Source organism: Mauremys reevesii, linkage group 10 (assembly GCF_016161935.1).
Source record: "Mauremys reevesii isolate NIE-2019 linkage group 10, ASM1616193v1, whole genome shotgun sequence".
Classification (NCBI taxonomy): domain Eukaryota; kingdom Metazoa; phylum Chordata; order Testudines; family Geoemydidae; genus Mauremys; species Mauremys reevesii.
This window is the reverse complement of record NC_052632.1, coordinates 28,280,362-28,299,050: the sequence shown is the minus strand read 5'-3', so window position 1 is coordinate 28,299,050 and position 18,689 is coordinate 28,280,362. Positions and strand designations below refer to the sequence as shown.

At 37.9% G+C, this 18,689-nt stretch overlaps 1 protein-coding gene across 1 annotated transcript in view; it reads left to right on the top strand.

Moving 5' to 3' along the window:
- LRRC49 (leucine rich repeat containing 49) overlaps positions 1-18,689 on the top strand; it is a 113,726-nt gene that overhangs the window by 4,616 nt on the left and 90,421 nt on the right. Inside the window, 4 exon segments of the mRNA XM_039492163.1 lie at positions 1,710-1,907; positions 3,598-3,700; positions 6,534-6,737; positions 18,206-18,272. Of these exon segments, the coding sequence (XP_039348097.1) occupies positions 1,710-1,907; positions 3,598-3,700; positions 6,534-6,737; positions 18,206-18,272 (572 nt within the window).

Below are 18,689 nucleotides of genomic sequence, written 5' to 3'. Positions count from 1 at the left end.
TGCCATGTTGCTGCTGCCTGCAATCCTACAGGAATTGTGATTGGTTAGATTACAGTGATATGGAAGTCTCCAAACACCACTCAGTTTTTTATGTATGTGTGACATACCACGGTACAATCCAGACTAATGAGCAACTGTCACCCCTGCCCTGCAATCTTGGGTGCCTTACATGCATTGCTGAAGTTGTTCCCACCGGGACTGTTCACAAACAGCCTTCCAGCATAAGTTTCTGTTTATGGCTGCAGCCTGCCAGATATACGTGGGTTACACTCTGGCTCTCACTAGCCTTGGTTTTATTGCAGGGTGACCCCAATACCCCCTGTCTTAGATTTCCCTCAGAAATCTATGTCCTGTACTGCCCAGCCCTCTCTTGGACAGTACAAGTTATATTTAGTCCATTATTCCTTAAAAAGATATGCACACAATTTGTTACTCCCAATGGAGTTACCCAGAAACTTCAATTTAAACACATTGGATTAGACAAAACAATAAAAAAAAGTTTATTAACTACAAAGAGAGAGATTTTAAGCGAGTACAAGTAATGAGGTACAAAAGTCAAATGGTTACAAGACAAATAATGTTTACTAATACTTAACTTAAACTAGATCAGATTCAAGCAGAGTTTCTCAGGACATGCTTTCAGCAGTCTGACTGACCAAACCCTGTAGGTCAGGACCCCTTCCCCAGATGTTTCCTTTGCTGCTTCAAGTTAAGTGAAGTGATAGGCAGGGAGAGAGAAAGGGGAGCCTTGGGATGTTTGTCCCTCCTTTTTCTAGTTTCAGTCTCTCTCTTGAGAAACATTTCCAGTTGGGCACTAGGAATCAAAGAATCTGTGTGGAAGGATATTCCCTTCTGGGTTTTTTCACCTGTTTGAGCTTCCTTTGTTTCACTTCATGCTTGATGACTCTGTGCTCTGCTTAATTTGCATTTAAGCAGTAAACACATTCCTTTGTTTAGGACAGACCTGTGTGCCAACTTATCTTTTGGCAGGAGTAGGGGGTTTGGAACATTTGTTAATAACATCATACAGGGAAATTTTATAACTTCACATATAATGTTGCCACACATTTTATCAGGATGATACTCGCCAACAAATTATGAGTTTTCAGATGATACCTTACAAGGCATACTTGTACAGAGGTTATTACAGTAGTGTGTAGGGTATGAATACAGGGGTGTATTCTGTCACAGCATGTCCAGTTCTTTTTAAAGAATACAAATAAAATACTCTTTAACGTAATGGTTTTGTAGACAAATAAACTACTGATTTCTAGATAGCTTATGTAGTTTATTTCATAGGTGCCTACTCTGTGGGTACTCTGGGGCTGGAGCACTCATAGGGAAAAAAGGTGGGTGCTGAGCACCTACCGGCAGCCCCTATCAGCTTCCAATGCCCCTGCCCACCAGCGGGCCCTGTGGATCAGTGCCTCCCCATTCCCCCACACCTGTTGTGAACAGCTGTTTCGTGGCGTACAGGAGGTTGGGAGGGAGGGGGGAGGAGCGAGCACGGGGCGCACTTGGGGGAAGGAGTGGAGCGGGGGCAGGAAGAGGTGGAGTGGGGCCTTAAGGGAAGGGTGGAGTAGCGGCGGGGTCTGGGTGAGAGCCAGGAGTCGAGCATCGCCTGGCACTTTGGAAAGTCAGCGCCTGTGGTTTATTTTATTGTGCAATGAACTGCAGGTTTCTGGTAACTTATTTTTTTTTTGCTCCAGGAGATGGAAGATTATTGACCCCTTTGCTGCGTAATAAGCAGGTGTATGTCCCAGTAGCAGCCAATTTGGCAGATCTTTCTGGTCTGGAATTGAAACAAGGTGCAGGCTGTTTATCAGCATTTGGGGATTCTTCTATTCATACTCCTACAAAATCCAGAACCCGACAGGGCTGTCATAGTGCCGGTCCAAATATTTCAGGTAACTTTGGAGACTAGTCTGTTTTGACGGGTAGTCCAATTTTTTTCTTTCTAATTATGTGTCTTGTGGAAAAGTTATAGGTTACAACTTCTTATGCCACTCCAGCTGCCAGTATGTGTGGCTAAACAGAAAGCACTGGTTACTACTCCTTTATGTTTTTGTATTATGAGGATCAGAATGAGCCTTATCAATAAATTGTTAGTTATAGTTTTACATTAAAAGGACACCTTTTTTTAAATGTAAAATTCTTCTTCTTCTTCCCTAAATTTTGTATTGTCTGTGTGAACCATTGTCCAGTATTGTACTGTACTCCACGCAGGCTTCCTGTTAAGTTTCAGATTGATTTTCAAGTCTTTGATCTTGCATGTATTGGTCCAAACAGCTATGATTAAACTTATTTAATTTTCTCTTTGGTTCTATCTATTCATTATATTTCCCCCTCCCCCATCATTCTTTTTTTTGTGTGTGCTAATTATCTTACTCTCCCTTTCTGCTCCCCACAAAGAAATAAAAACAAAGTTTGGGTTCCTCCAGGAATTTAGCATAAAAATTAAGGGAAAGTGCTGAAAGTGTTATGTTTAAAAACAAGAATTCTACCTAATCACAGTATGTGTAATCTGACTTTAGGCTTAAAGCAAGAAGGAATGAACTTTTTGATGTGTCAACTTTGTTGCTTCTTTCAAACTTTCTTCCTCACCCCAATTTAAACTTATTTTAATTATAAGGGAAGGAGGAATTTGTGAGATCAGCTATAGGACTTGAGCCCCCATTCTTATGGTGGGGTACGGGCATAGTGACCTATTTCAGAAGAATATTTTTTTGGTGAATCATTCTCCAAATAAGTCAGAGGTTTGCATGCTGCTTCGTTTTGTACGTGTTTTAATGAATTTTAAGCCCCTTCTCCTCCCTGCCAATTATTTAACTATAGATTCCAGAGTAACCAATTATGTCATCAAAATAGCGCCTCCTTTCTTTCACCATAACAGAGAGAGAGACATAGGGCCCATTCCTATAAGGTGCTGTCAACGCCTGACCTTATGAGTAATTCCATTCAGCACTTACTTGACTGAACCTTATAATGTTAGGCTGATTCATTTTGTTGTATTTATTAAAATATCATCTTCCACACCCACATGACATGTTTCCCCCTTTAAAAATATGTCTAAATTGAGGACTAGCCAGTTATAGGCTCAGAGTTGGGGTGAAGTAAAACAAAATAATTCTAGTTCACCTCTGTTTCATTTGGAAGATGTCTTCCTCAGAGTTCAGATATTGCAGTTAAATCCATGAATGCAACCTGTAACCTGATGTCTGAATGATTCTGGAGCATTCTAATACAAATAAAGGTAACTCTGAGCAGGTTCCAAATTAACAACATACTATAAACAATCAGTTGGTATCAAGCTGTGTAAAATCAACCAAATTAATAGTAACGTTTCTAAAAGCATATGTACAGTATGGTTGTAGTAACTTATAAATAGCACAAGAGAAAACATGGGTAAATATTAATTCTAGTTTAAACATTGGTTAGAGTCAATTAGGTACCATGATGGGAGTCCTAACACACATGTGAACAATGGATATCTTTTAATTTTTGACACATAGGAATATTCTACCTTTATTCTGCAGAATTAATAAAGCAACTTTTAAAATTTCTAATTCAAGTTATTTTTTGATGATTTTCTAATAGATAACATAAATTTTGGGAGCAGTGCATCAGTCACAGCATTTCCCATTCTGCATCGTGCTGCTGATGAAAAAATACTGAATTCTGATAGGCTGACCCTTGAAAGGTGAGGAATGTTCTGATAAGATAAATTTGAGAATGGTATAAGTATCATTTTGTGTAGATGAGAAAAATGTGCACTGCACTTCAAAAGGATTTTTTTTTACTTGTGTCATGCTATCAGGATACTGAAAGCTTTCTATGTAAAACTTCAATGTAATTTATCATAACTTTGACAAATATTCCATTCGTGCCTGGTCTCAGTTTGAGAGCTAACTTTTTTTCAAGTTTGACAGATATCTTTTTTGTTATATTTGAATGGGCAAACGTTTGCATTTTAACTCCTATAGGTTGCTTTGTAATCTGAATTCTGACATGCCAGAATCTTTAAACTAAAGACTGTCTCTGTTGTTATTAATTAGTATTATTCAAGTAATGCCCAGAGGCCCCAATTAAAATTTGGCCCCCATTTTGGTAGATGGTGCACAGATATGAAGACATGGTCCATGTTGGCCGCCATTACTGTGGTGGCTGAGTACTACCAAAATTTTGTTCTCATAACACTCCTCTGAAGTAGAGAAGTATGGTTATCACCTTTTTAAAGATGAGGAACTGAGGCACTGAGAGGTTAAGTGAGTTACTCCTGGTACATAGGAAGTCTGTAGCAAAGCCAAAAATGAAACCTTAATTTCCTGAGTCCTAGTCCAATAAATTGACCATAACATTCTTCCATATAGATAATTATTTCCCCCTAGTTAAGATGCTCAAGAGATGTCCCAAAAGAAAAAGTATGCATAAAAATCATGATTAACTCGGAGTCAGGCAATGCAAGGAACGTGATCGTGCGTCCTGGACGTCATTCTGCCATAGTAATATGCTTTGGAGAAGCTGAACGGCCTTCCTTCCTTCCTTCCAAGACATTCCCTTTCCCCCTCCCTCCAAATTTGGTGGTGACACATCAGAAATGTTCTGATGTACATTAACACTAAAATGGATTATACTGTTTTCTGGCATCAGTAACAAGGAGCAGGTACTGATGCACCAAGGGGTCTGAATGCCAGAGAGACGGGAGGTGCAGGAACACCCTAGCTTGGGCACCAGTGTACAGAGAAATATTTAGTAAAACACTTAAGAAGCGCCACAAAGAAAGCTAGTTCATGCATTGTTTATGGTTTTACAAGAAAAATCCTGTGCTGAAACATGGAGGGTAGGTGCTGTGGCAGATATTGAAACACCGGAGAGAAAGCATGTCACAACGTGAGTGAACATGTCAAAATGTGCACTGGAGCTCCCCAGATGGTGTCAAAACCCTAGGTAGAAATTGAAGCCAGTGCTAAAAGCTAGTGGAGTGCCCTGTAACTATCTTTTGTCCAACAGTCTGGAAAAAATGGTGACAAGTCACAGTAGAATTTGTGAATTTTGCAAAATCTTAATTTTATATAAATTTGTTTAAAGGAGATTTTTTTCTCTTCTCTAGTGCAAACTTGTTTTGATTCTTCCATCCCTAATAGATACCTTATAAATGAGCATGCCATATTTACATTGTAAAAATACACCTCTACCCCGATATAACGCCACCTGATATAACATAAATTCGGATATAATGCAGTAAAGCAGTGCTCTGGGGGGGTGGGGTTGCGCGCTCCGGCGGATCAAATCAAGTTCGATATAACGTGGTTTCACTTATAATGCGGTAAGATTTTTTGGCTCGCAAGGACAGTGTTATATCGAGGTAGAGGTGTATTATATTCTGCTCCTTTTCATGTAAAGGTTGATAAAGTCCTGCATTAATGATGCATAATTCTTTTAAAAGTCAAGTTCCTAACTAGTAGAAAGATTAGAAAAATTATCTACACATTCAGGGTAAAACCCTGGCCCCATTGAGGTCAATGGGAGTTTTGTTATGGTTAGCAGGGCCAAGATTTCACCCTCACTTGTTAACTTGTCTATCGGGTTTTATGAATTTCTGGGCTTACATATCGTGGCTATGATGTCATTTCTGGCTACATAACTGTAGTGGCATAACTTTTAGAATAATAGTAAAAAAGCAAAGGTGTTAAAAATGAAATAGTAAAACAGTATAAATCCCGAGCCTGCAAAAGTTTATATCCCAGCATGTAGCTACTCCCAAAAGGAGTCCCATGAGTTCAGCGGGATTCCTCCTAGAAGCCACTGTCAGAGGGGCTGTAACCCTTTGCAGTACCACTCCTACAACTTGTTTTACTTTTGTGTATAGCCTAGATTGGTTTTGTTTTTACTTGTCATATTTAACGTGTATTGTTTCATTTATTAATTTTATAAAGTAAAAGTTCAATAAACCAATTAGTCCCCCCCAAAATAGTAAAAGCATAGTTTTTGAATGGTATTAGTATAAATATGGACTGCTGATATGGTATCCAGGCAGCCACTGGCTGTTGGAAGATGATAATGTTGACACAAAGGGGCTGATACTGAGATGACTCTGTAGTAACACTGCTGAGTAACAATTAAATAAATGATGATTAAAAGAAAGGCTTTAGGAAACATTTTGAAGCCTCTGGCCATACTTATTAATATAATTTGATGCAAAATTTATATATTAAGTTCAGTTAACATCCCGTAATTCTAACAGTTCTTAAAATAAATGACATTTAACAAAATAGTGCAATGAAATTACTTTATTCTGTATGTTTCATTATCAGAGTAGTTAAGATTATTAAAAGAACACTAAATACAAAACAAAAATGGAATATTGAAAATTGTGATGATCTCTTCAGGATTCTGTGATATAATTTACATTTGTACATTATTTTTACAAATATATTTCATTCCTACTAGGGAGAGTTTGTTTTATCACCTACTTTACCTTTTTAAATTTTCTAATGATTACAAAATTATTACTTATAATCTTTCTTTTTCAGGCAAAAGCTGACAGTTTGTCCAGTTATCGATGGGGAGGAACATCTTCGCCTATTGAACTTCCAACATAACTTTATAACTCGGATCCAGAATATCTCTAATCTGCAGCATCTTGTTTTCTTAGATTTATATGATAATCAGATAGAGGAAATAAGTGGGCTTTCAACTCTGAGGTGTCTACGTGTCCTCCTGTTGGGGAAGAACAGGTAAAAAAAAAAAAGACTAGATCTGTATATATTATTTATGGTGTAGCACCTGTAGCCTGCATCATATCTGTTCTGTTTAAATGTCCTGGTTGTCAGATTAGTTATGAGAACTGCAAACTGTTTCATTCATCTCTTAAGACCAAGGTGGAGCATGGTACTGGGATTTTTCCAAATGCCACAAAACTCAGCATTTTTGCTATGGAATTTGCCATTTTGTCTGCAGCCAGGTGTTGAACAACTTTTATAGCCTTGTGTTGCCAGGAACTGCCTGCTGGTGCCTTTTGCTCTCTAGCTTTTCCCACAAGAGGGTGTTAATTGAATTACAGTGCATAATCCCTGCACTGTTTGATGTATCCAGGTAGCAGGGGCGGCTCTAGACCCCAGCGCGCCAAGCAGGCGCGTGGGGCGGCCCTTTCCCGGGGGGGCGGCTGGCGGCCTGACTGACTGGCGGGCGGTCCCCTCTTCCCGCGCCTCGCGCTCCTCCGCGCAGACTCGGCGCGGGTGTCCGTCTCCGCCCGGCCCGTGGACCGCCGCAGGCATGCCGGGCAGGAGCTCAACCAAGCAGAGGGAAGAGGGACCCGCCCAAGACGCGGCGAGGCGCGGCGGCGCGCTCGCGCTGCTTTCAGCTCCAGGTAGCATGGAGTTGGAGAACCAAGAGCTGGAGTTCAGCTTGCAGCTAGAGAGTCAGTGGGGGAGGGAGTGAGAAGTGTAAACCAAGTAGAGAATAGCACAATAATGAAGTCCTAGGGAGTAGTGGAAAGGAGCTTCAGAAGCTGGCTACAGTCTCCCCCTTTCCTGGCATATGTTGGAGGAAGGAGAGCAGAGGCTACAGGAATGGAGCTAAACTACTTGGAGACCATAGTTTTAAAAAATTGTCAAAATTATAATGATGAGTTGTAAATGAATAAGTATTTTTAACTGAGATGTGCATGGTTTGTATGAGTAAGGGAGGATGCGAATGCGAGGTATTTCATGATGGTAGAATAAATGTTTCAGTGAAATTTAGGTTTTGCTGACGTGAAATTGGATCCCATTGTGCCACTCTGCCCCGGGGAGTTGAGTATAGTTTTCTGATGCAATGGAGTGGCTATACCACATTTAAATATGGAGGAGCAGACTAGTAAGTAGAGCTAAATACCGGTAATATGAATGATCTTGAGTCTGATAGTGCTTCTAGTTATATAGTTTTGTTGACAGTGTAACTAAGTTAAAAGTTGAAATATTAATATATTTATATTGTAATATGGGACAATGGATATTGCAAGGAGTGCACAAATTCAGATTATTGTACAAGAATTTTTAGCAATTTCTGTTGATGTGCTCACTTTCAGTAAAATGGTTATTTTTTAAAAAAATAAACTAGCTGCATTATTCTGAGAACAAAGGCTGGTTTAAGTTCACAGCTCCCAAAGTTATGTGGTTACATCAGAATCTCGGCTTTCATTTAAATGTAAAAATAATTTTCTAGCCCTCTGTTTTCTGGCACTCATTAAAGAAAAACTTGAAAATGTGACCCAAATATAACTTGTGCAGTGACAGCTGGTTGACTTTGCAGTCAGCCTGAAACACAAGCTTCGAGAGAGGTGAACTGCATCTCAGTAGGGAGTTAACTTCAGGACCCACTGTCCTGAGGTGAGGGGGAGCCTGAGGTGGGGGAAAATGAGAGTCTTAAGCTGCTACCCTCCTTTCTGCCACAACCATTCCAAGAGGAAGCGGTGGCCATAGCATGGGAGTGGGGGCATGCAGACAGAGCCACTGTCTCTCATGTGCATAGGGCATAGGTTGCTCCAGTACAGCCTGCTGAAAAGTGCATCTTAAACCTGAAGAAATTAACTAACACAATAGGGCTTGGCATCTTTGATGCTAAATGACTAAAGCCTGAGTGGGCTAACCAATTAGTCCCATTTTGTGATCTTTTTGTTTTTTTATGTCCTGCAGTAATACTGGGGGCGTGTGCTGTGGAATGAACGATTCTGTTCCTCTATAGTGAATATCCCTCCACCCCTTTTTTTTTAAGGATTTTTTTAAGATCATTATGATTTTGCTGCTATTTAGTAACATCTTTTAAACATCTATTCATGTTTGCTATCGCCATTTAATCTGTAGTTATGCTCTTTGAGAAAGGGAGTATATGTACTGGAATGTGAAATATTTCATATAAAGTAAGGTACTTCTAACTATAATATTTGTCTGCTGAAGCTTTAGGATTATATCTGATCTTGCCAGTGATCTTTCATGGGACTTATACTTTTTTCTGGTTAGCTCTTGTCAGGACGGCAGTATTGAACCCCATTCTGCTGAGTCTCTTGATGGTGTCCCTAGCCTCCATGCCATGACAGAACACTGAACCATAGCCCCTAAACTGTCCTAACACCAGCCTTAGTGCTCAAGCCTTTAGCCTCACCGCAGCCATGTGCCAGGCCCCTGATTGGCTGGATAGAGAGCATTCTGATAGGATATCTGGGCTATATAAAGACCCCAGCAGGAAGAGCAAGCTGTCTGAGCAACAGGCCATTTCCTTGCCTTGCTACTTTTGCATAAGCTTATCTTACTGCCTTGCTGCCTCGCCTGACCCTGCCTGGTTGCCCTGCTGTGTTGCCTGACCTTGAGTTATCAGCTCATCGCCTAAACCTGCTGACCCAGCTCCTTGGATTGGACCTCCTAACTAGTGACCTCTGCGAGAACTCTGACCAGTGCCCTGGACTGCCTCTGATACCTATTGACCTCTTGGCTGCCCACCACCTGTGTATGCTTGACCATTGCTCTGAACTGCTACTAGCCCACTTTGGCCATCGTGCATTACAGCTATGCTATGTGTTAACAGAACAGAACGTACATTGCATATGCTAAAGCAGTAGACATTCAAGTATTTACTGTACAATTCTCAATTCTAGAACCGAAACAAAACCAACCAACAACATTTCCTAGGAGTGAAAAATTGTTTTGTGATATGAATAGTTTGGCTGTCAAAAATCTTAATAGAAATCTTTAGGATGAAACTTCAGAGACCTGAACAAGTCTCTTATGTATCAGATTAGGGCTAAAATATATTAAATATATTATTTCATAAATAAACAGGAAGTTTTACTTATATATTCAAGATTGCACCTGTACAATACGTTTTAAAAAACATAAAATTACTTTAGGACATACTCCTCAAAGGTCTTTAGAGTTCACAGTCTTAACGTTATGACTTCAGCACATTTTACTGGTGAATAGTAGCCTAAAGCATAGTTAAGGGTGAGCCTATCTTTCAACTTTCATGGGCCTTTTTCCTTCATGATGTTACTAGCTATGATTTCTGATACGCTATTCATAATACTTACAGCTGAGGGATGCTCGTCTGTGCAGAACACTGAGATTGAGTGTTCCTGCAATGTAGGATATACATGTTAGCACTTCTGATTGGCACTCCCTGTTCCACCTGGAAATTTAAGAGAGAGTGGAGGCCTTTTAATTAGGAGTAAGACTTCTAAATCATCGTCAGGGGAAGGGAACAGGGGCAGGGAGGCAGGGGACAGAGAAAAGATTAAAGGGATGCTCTAAACAATATCCCACAGGAACAATATCCCATAGGAAATAAGGGCCATAACAAAAGAACAAATACATGACAAATATATACTCCTGCTGCTTAATGCACTACTGGGTAATGATCAGATGCTACAGTGATGAACTTGATATAAGAACTTGTATAGAATAGAATAGATGTGGATGGACAGAAAGTGCACATTTAAATCAAGGGAAAGAGATGTGGCAGATATAAGTAGAGAATATGGCAAGAAAAATGGAGTGGGAAAAATAAATGGTCTGAAAGAGAAGACAGAATGGAGAAGACAGGTAGCAGATACAAGTATATCCCAATGGCATATCTATTATGAGGATTTTCTACTTTCCTCTGAAGCATTTGGTATTAACCCACCTGGACTTTTGTTCTGATCTAATATGGAAATTCCTGTGTTCTTAAGTAGGATGAGCAAGAAACAAAAAGTAAAGACACAGAAATAGAGATGCAGAAAATAAAGAAGGAAAAGAGAAATCTCAAAAATCAAAAGAAACCATGGAAAAGTGTGCTAAATTTTATAGAGACTGAAAATTATGAAAAGAGTCTAGAACAATGCAATGCAGGATCACAAATGACAAACATCATGGGGGGAAAAAAGGACCAAGAGTAAGATAGTGGTGAGGGTAGGGATGTGAATGTGGCATTCAGGACAGCGATTGATTATAAATGGGAAAGATGTGGGGAAAGGAGAAGAGCTAATTTTTTAACAATCTAAATTTATTGTAAATTAATCAAATATCTAATGAAGCTGCAGAACGTCTTTTTGGCTTGTATAAGGGAAGCCCAGTTTCTTCTTCATTGTTTTTTGAAGAACAGAAATCCTAGACTTTTTCTGAACTACAGCAGGTTTGTTGCATGTGCTGAATAAAAAAGAACCAGTTAGTACAGAAGTATCATTTTAGCGCTTTTTGTTGTCAAGTGGAGGAAATCAAATCAGATTCTGGCCACAGTTTTATCAGTGTAAATTGAAGTTTTCTGTTTACAGTAGATCCTCAGAGTTACGAACACCTCGGGAATGGAGGTTGTTTGCAACTCTGAAATGCTCATAACTTTGAGGAAAAAAAAGGTTATGGTTGTTCTTTCAAAGGTTTACAAATGAACATTGACCTAATAGAGCTTTGAAACTTTACTATGCAGAAGAAAAATGCTGCTTTTAACCATCTTAATTTAAATGAAAACAAGCACAGAAAGTTTCTTTACCTTGTCAATTCTTTTTTTACACTTACCCTTTATTTTTTTAGTAGTTTAATTTTAATACAGTACTGTACTGTATTTGCTTTTTTGTTTTTGTATCTCTGCTGATGCCTGATTGCGAACTTCGGGTTCCAAAGGGTGTGTGTGGTTGACTGGTCAGTTCATAACTCTGGTGTTGGTAACTCCTGAGGTTCTACTGTAAATTGAATTAGTTTACATCAGTGTAACTGATAACAGATTCTGGCCCATCAGCATAGGAATGAATCTGTTTCAAAACTACACCTAGAATGTCAGTTAATTTAAAGTATGTAAATATACAAATATGAAGATTTCAGTGGAGTAAATGCCTCTACAGTTTTAGGATTGTGAAGTTAAATTTCATTCACTCTTAAGCACCGTACACATGGCTGGATATAAGGTTTCAGGAAAAGATTTAAGCTTGAGATCTTAACACTTTACTTTGCTTAGATGAGGCATGATATTTAGTGGAAATTCTCTGGATTAACTCTGAATTCTCCTAGGTATCAATTTCTGTACACTATTAGGTTCTCCTTGTTAATGGCTTTTATCTGTGGGAGATGCTAGAAGTCATCTACTTCAGATCAATTCTTGTCTCAGATCTGGCATTCAGGTCAGGTCTTTTGATCAAAGTTGTTCAGGGAATACAGGTTGTTGGTTTTAAAGAAATTAATCGCTTATGGACTTCTTTATAAATCTTCTTTGGCACAGGAGTTTCCTCCCTGGTGCCTTGGACACTGAACTACCTTTCATTGAAATAAGGTGAGAATTACCAGTTTTCCCCAGTAGTTGTTCACTGTCGCTAACTGCTAGGCTTTCCAGTCTGTTACTTGTGTTTGTCTCCTTTTGGATGGTACTATGTTGCGGGAATTCCTGGTTTTGACTCTTTCTTTCATCTCCTCTCTGAATCTTAAAGCTCTCTCTCTCCCCTTTGTCACCTCAGCTCAAACGAAATCCCAGTTTCTCCGATGACATGGATACTTTTTCACTTTACTGATGAGGGTGGAATCTACATAAATATAAATCAGCTTAGTTTGAAAGGAATGAAAATAGAGAAGGACCTTGGGTTATAAGCCACCAGGCACCATTCCAGGAAGTTTCCATGGAAACACTCATTAAAACAGGTGTCTTATCTGTCTTACCTTCATCTTCCCTTGGTAGTTTAAAAAAATTCAGAAAAACACATAGGAGCAAAAAATTTAACCCTTTTCTTTCTGGAACTGGAGTGGTTGCTTCAAGCAGAAGGCCTTCAAGGATGTTACGAATACATTCACATGTACACCAATTAAAAGGAGGTTTTTTTACTTGTTGATACTTGGTTGAGCTATTTTATGTTTTATTTGTGAGATTTAATAATCTCACTAGGGTAAATTCATCCTTGATATAACTCCACAAAGATGATGGAGCTAGGCCATAAACAGTAAATCTGGCCTATTATGTTTAGGCATCAGGTTCTATATTTTTTTTCTCAAAAACTTTTTTAACTTTGCAACAGTGGTAATAATACACAAAATCAGGATATCAAATGTGATGAAACAGTCTGTCCAAAGTACAGTGCTTTTCTAAGAATATTACATTAAAACAAAAATTGTATTGACATCCAGGTACACATAATACAAAACTAAAACTTAACCTAAACAAAAATTAGAACCCTGTCCCAAATAGTTTTAAATAACCAAAAATTGGGAAAGCTGTCTACAGATTAACTTTTATATATTTTTGGGGAACATAGTAACGCTCGTGTATTGGCTAAAAATAACAATACTTTTTTTCCATTTTTATTAAAAAAAATAGTTGTTTTTTAAAAGTCAAAAGATTGAGTCTTAGAGAGTGAGTCCTCCATTTGTTCACATTAATTCAAGAATGGGACCCCTCTGTTTAATAATCATGTATTAATTGCATGTAATATCAGTCAGTCTTTCCATAATAATTATATCCCACGCTTCAGTCAGCCAAAATGAGGTTGAGAGCATTTTGTTTTTTCCCAATATAAGGCTTTCATGCCAAGAAGAGAGGTTGCCTTTCCTTCTTTGCTGGAATATATTTTCTCAGTAGGGTTTTCTCAACTGCAGGGTCCCAGGAAAACTCAACCTTTTTTTTTTCCCCTTAAACAAGAGGATACTTCTAGTCAAAAAGCTTGAGGAAACACTAACAGTCCCACTAAGTACATAAGTGTTCCACTTTTCCCATATTTATACCAGTGTTTATCAAAGACTGCTCTATTTATTCTTTTCTTTTAATATTAAGATGGGCCAAAACCCGAACTATGTTTCTGTATCCCTCCTCAGCTAAAACAGGACCATACCTGAACCATTCCAACTTTCATTTCTTTTTGCAAAAGATATAACCGAAGAAGGTTCTGTAAAACCAAACCTATTCTATTTTTGTATAATGAACTTTCCATTCTTGCTGTCTTCTCCAGATGTCCACTCTTAACAGATGTTGAAAAGGAACTTGCAGAAAGCCAGTTTTGGCTCTAACATGCTCCGAGCATTGACCATTTCCTTTCTAAATACCCATTGGGTGCACATTGCTCCATCAAGTTCTGTTCCATTTTTTCCAGCTGTTGGCGTTCTGAACCACTTTACATTTGCTTTAGTATTGTTCAATGTTTTCCTTTGTAGGAACAGTTTAGTCTTAATTTTGTTAGGCTTTTTATTTTAAAGAGTTAAAGCTGATCTTGCCAAAACCAGCGTAGTGCCAAAAACAGTATGTGATGTTGTCAGAATAGATATGTTACCAGCAAGCACACTACACTTTTTCAGTCCTTCCCTTCCAGTCTTCCGGAAAAAAGGTCTCATTTGGACCTTTTCTTTGTGTGCCTGAATTCTTTAAAAAGGTCAATATTAATTTTTCACTCAGTGTATAGGCTGGAAGAAAGTTTTTCTCTAGTTATTGCCAGAATCTAATCTACAGAACAAGCTAATGTCTGCCTCAGACTTCACTGCAGCAAGGTGGTAGTCACAAGTAAATTTAGCCACTTCTAATCTCCTACCATCTATCTCTAGTCATCAAACTTTCCTTTTTTTTAACTGCATATCAATTCATCATCTTAGAGTAGTAAATGTTGAAGACATGACAGAAGATATACATGCTCCAATTCTTACAGCCATCTTTTCCTGCTGTACTTTTTTTACATGAAACTTTTATCAATATTTCCATAAAAGTTTCCTACTTTAAATGTACACATGAGCCCATGTAATCTTGTCATTGAAGATTGTCTCTAAAAATAGTTTTAATATTTTGCATATTTCTCTGCTACAGATGAAGGTCTCTGTCTTTCTGCACACAAAGTAGGCTGTTAAATGGTCCCTTCCAGCCAGTTTAAATATTTCCTACAAGTAGTTCATCTTTAGATGGGAAGACAGTAAATAGACTGGATAGTGGATTGTCCCACATGGATTCTGCTGTGATGGTAGGAAATACAACTAGCAAGTAGCATAAATTTACAAAAATGTAGACCAAATCCTGAAACCTTTACTCATATGAGTACTCTTATCTAATCAATAGGCGTAGTTGTGTCACTAAAGGCTGTTATGATGGGATTCGGTGTTTGTTCAAGTCATTCATATCGACCATCTCCAGCAAAAGGCTGCACTTTATCATTTGCATTGGAAGAATCATTAAGCAAATTTTAGGTGGTTTATTCACCTGATTACCAAGGAAGTGTTTTCTAATGTAAAAAAACCCCCAAACCACCACTATAGAGTTGTCAGAATGTATTGTATTATTTCTATTTATTTGGGGGCCTTAGATTTTTACACTGTAGCATCAAATATTTTACTTATGAATTTTAAGCATGATGCCTAGTACTACATAAAACAACCATTTTTTAAGAGTGCTATGAAAGGTCAAAGTTTCCGAATAGTAATAACATCAGAGTTAAATGGCTAGAAAGAACCCTTTTTTCACCTTGTGGTTTTTCTAATTTGTTCTTGAAGAATAGTACATGGGATGTTTAATACAGTCTGCCAGTAGATGATGCTGTTGGCTATATAATAATCTATGGTGACTTGAGGTTGGAATCTCAGCAAATGGAACAGAACAACAACGACAACAAAAAAGCCATAAAATAGTAGAACTCCTCAGGGCTCTGAGTTAGGTCTTGACAAGGAGTGAAATGTGCTTGAGAAGCGATATTGCCAACCACAGAAATCCTCTCCCTTTGCTTTTCCTTTGACATCTTGTATTACTTACAAGAAGTCCAGTGATATTCACTTTAATATTCTTAGTGCTTTTCTGACTAGAATCTCCCTTACTACAAACTCTCAAAAGCCTGCATCACTATTGGTTTCCTTGAGAAGGGACAGGATCAGCTCTTTGCCAGTAGTGTTCTGCTTCAACCAGTGGGGTTTTCTATGGAGAAAGTGTTTCGTTTCCAGTTTCCCCCCTCCTCAGACGCTGAGCACTCTGGATCTGTATTACTGTTGGCAGCCAGAAAGAGTCAAGAGCTTAGGTCCCTGACTTTTATCGCATTCCCCCAAAGTGGCAGTGTGCTGCATTGAAGCTAGACCAACAGGCCAGCATTAGTTACAGTTTAATAGTATATTTCATATTTTTTATACTGAAGACTATAGACCTAATTTGTCCTGTATATTTTCTTTAATTAGCCTGAGCTGTAACACAGACTAAAACTGGTATAAATGCATCTTAGATTTAAAATTGTTATTCTAAAATTAAGGAGTCTGTCTCTGTAATATGCCATTTGCTAAAACTGCAGTTTCAGGCTGTTTCTGTAATACAGTAGTCAGTACATTTATTTAGTGTTTTAAGGCTGAACTAGGATGAGGATTTTGAACTGTTGCTTTAGATCTCATTACATTCTAGAGTAGACTAAGCAACAGGTTCCTTAGTGGCAAGTTTGGGGGTTGGTGAATTGAATATGTTTTTAACGGTAAATGAAAGAATATATTTGTTCAAAGCAGGAAAAATACCCTACAGTTAATGTCTAATTTTTAAAAATAGTTTTGGCTTGGGGAGTAAAGTTCATGTGATGGCTGGAACTAGCGTTTTCTATCAAATACTAAATTTGTAATGGGTGAGTTGAGGCATGAAGCTGGAGATTGTAACATAGCAATTACAAAAGGAGAAGGAAGCACTTAATCTTGCAGAACAAGAGACCATGGAAAATAAAGGGAGGGTAGATTAAAATAAAAACACCTAGTAAGGCAATAGATGGAAGATGTGAAAATTAGGATGTGTAGATGGTAAACCAAGGGGAGAAAGTAAAGGGTAAGTCAGCAAGTTAACCTTTGTTCTCGTATCAGCCACAGTGAAATGGATATGGATGCAAGCTGTTCACTTTCAAAGTGATGTAAAATAAGTTGGATGATAATTTTTGGTGCACCAGATTCTTTTGATATACTGGTAAATGCAGACCTGCTGTAATAATGGAAGATCCATTTCCTAGGGCCTTTAATGTAGTGAAAAGGCTGTTTCACAACAAAGTGGGTCATTTGGGTAAACTTTATCTTTGATGCAACAGATTCAGATATTATTTTAGAATTGCAGAATTAAGGGTAAATGTAACAATCTCACAGAACTTCAACAGATGTAATTGTTTTTTTTAATTACAGTAAAAAAGTGTACTGGCCCTTTAAGGTTTTATAGGTAGGTTAGCAATACTGTTCCAAGAACAGTACTTCTAGAATAGAGAAATAGTCACTGAAGAAAAGGAAGTGGCCTCAGGAAAGCAGTCTCGGGTTTGGGGAAAAGAACCCATACTCCTAAATGCTTTTAAATCCTCCTCTTGCTGTTCCTCATTCCAGCCCTAGATATCTGGACACCACTCTGCATTCCCTAAAGCGAAGGGTCTCTTGAGAGCTCAGAAACTTTATACATTGGTTAAAGAATTGACTAGTTTCACTCTAGTTGACATAAATTGTGATATATTTATTTTAAATTAAAACACAAAAAATAATTTTCTGGGAAAATGTAATTCTGCTTTGTGGGTAGAGCTTACATATACTTTAGGGTGTGTGTGTGTGTGTGTATATGTGTATGTATGTATATGTATGTACTCTACTCGAGTCCTAAGTAAGTCCTAAGTATTATTTTAGCTTGTTGGCAAGAAAGCATCCTGCTGTGTGAAAATCAGACCTGTACTGCATATGTATTCCCATACTGAATGCTTGACAGACACCAAAAAGTTAATACATGATTACATAATTACAGGCCATACTTGGGGGAGAAAGTATATCAGAAAACTGTAATAGTGGCACTTAGTGACCCTCTTTTGTTATAATTATCTTGATTTACTAATTGAGTAGTGTTTCCCAAAATAACTGTTAAATTCATTTTGTAATTCCTATGAAGTAAATTGGGTCTGGTGGTGACATTTTGGCAGTTTCGTTTCAAACTTCCTAAAACAGTATTCCTCAATTAATCACAACAGATGTTACATTATTTTTTATAGAGAAAGATGCTATGTTTTTCTCTTTCCCCAGGGGCAGTAACATCCTGGTATTATAACTTTAGCCTTTACTCAACACCTGTATCATTGGGTTCCTAAAATGTCTTGAATGGGTATAGGCTATATACAGAAGTTTATTCATTTCAGTTGGTTGACAGTTATCCTCTTATTTTCTTATACTTGGTAGGAATAGACGATGAGCTAAATGTTTTTGTAGAAGAAATGTGAAAATACTTTAATCTAAAATGAAAAACAATTTTTGTCAACATTTAAATGTTTCAGAATAAAGAAAATCTCAAATCTGGAGAACCTGAAAAATCTTGATGTTTTGGATCTTCATGGAAATCAGGTACTGTACAGTAAGTACATCTGTTATTTTAAACCATTTGCAAATAACACTGATTTAGACATGTTGCATCTCCAGTGTGGTTTCCTGTAGTATTGCTTTTATGAAGGAGGATTTAATAGCTTTACAACTGCTTTTATTAGGGAATTCACAGAGATTTATAAATTAATCAAAGGAAGCATGCTGTTTATTTTGGATCTTGGTCTTTAATTTCTTATATTTGCAGAAGTTTATGAAAAGTAAAAAATAAACTTACTAAATATGCATACAGCTAAAAATAACAGGATCATTTCAGTTAGAGCTACAACATACTCATCTAGTGCAAAATAGCTGTGATGCAGCTAAAATAATATGCAGTCACTTTTATGGTAGAAGAATTAAAATGGTTACAGTAACCAATGAAATATTGCATCTGCTGTA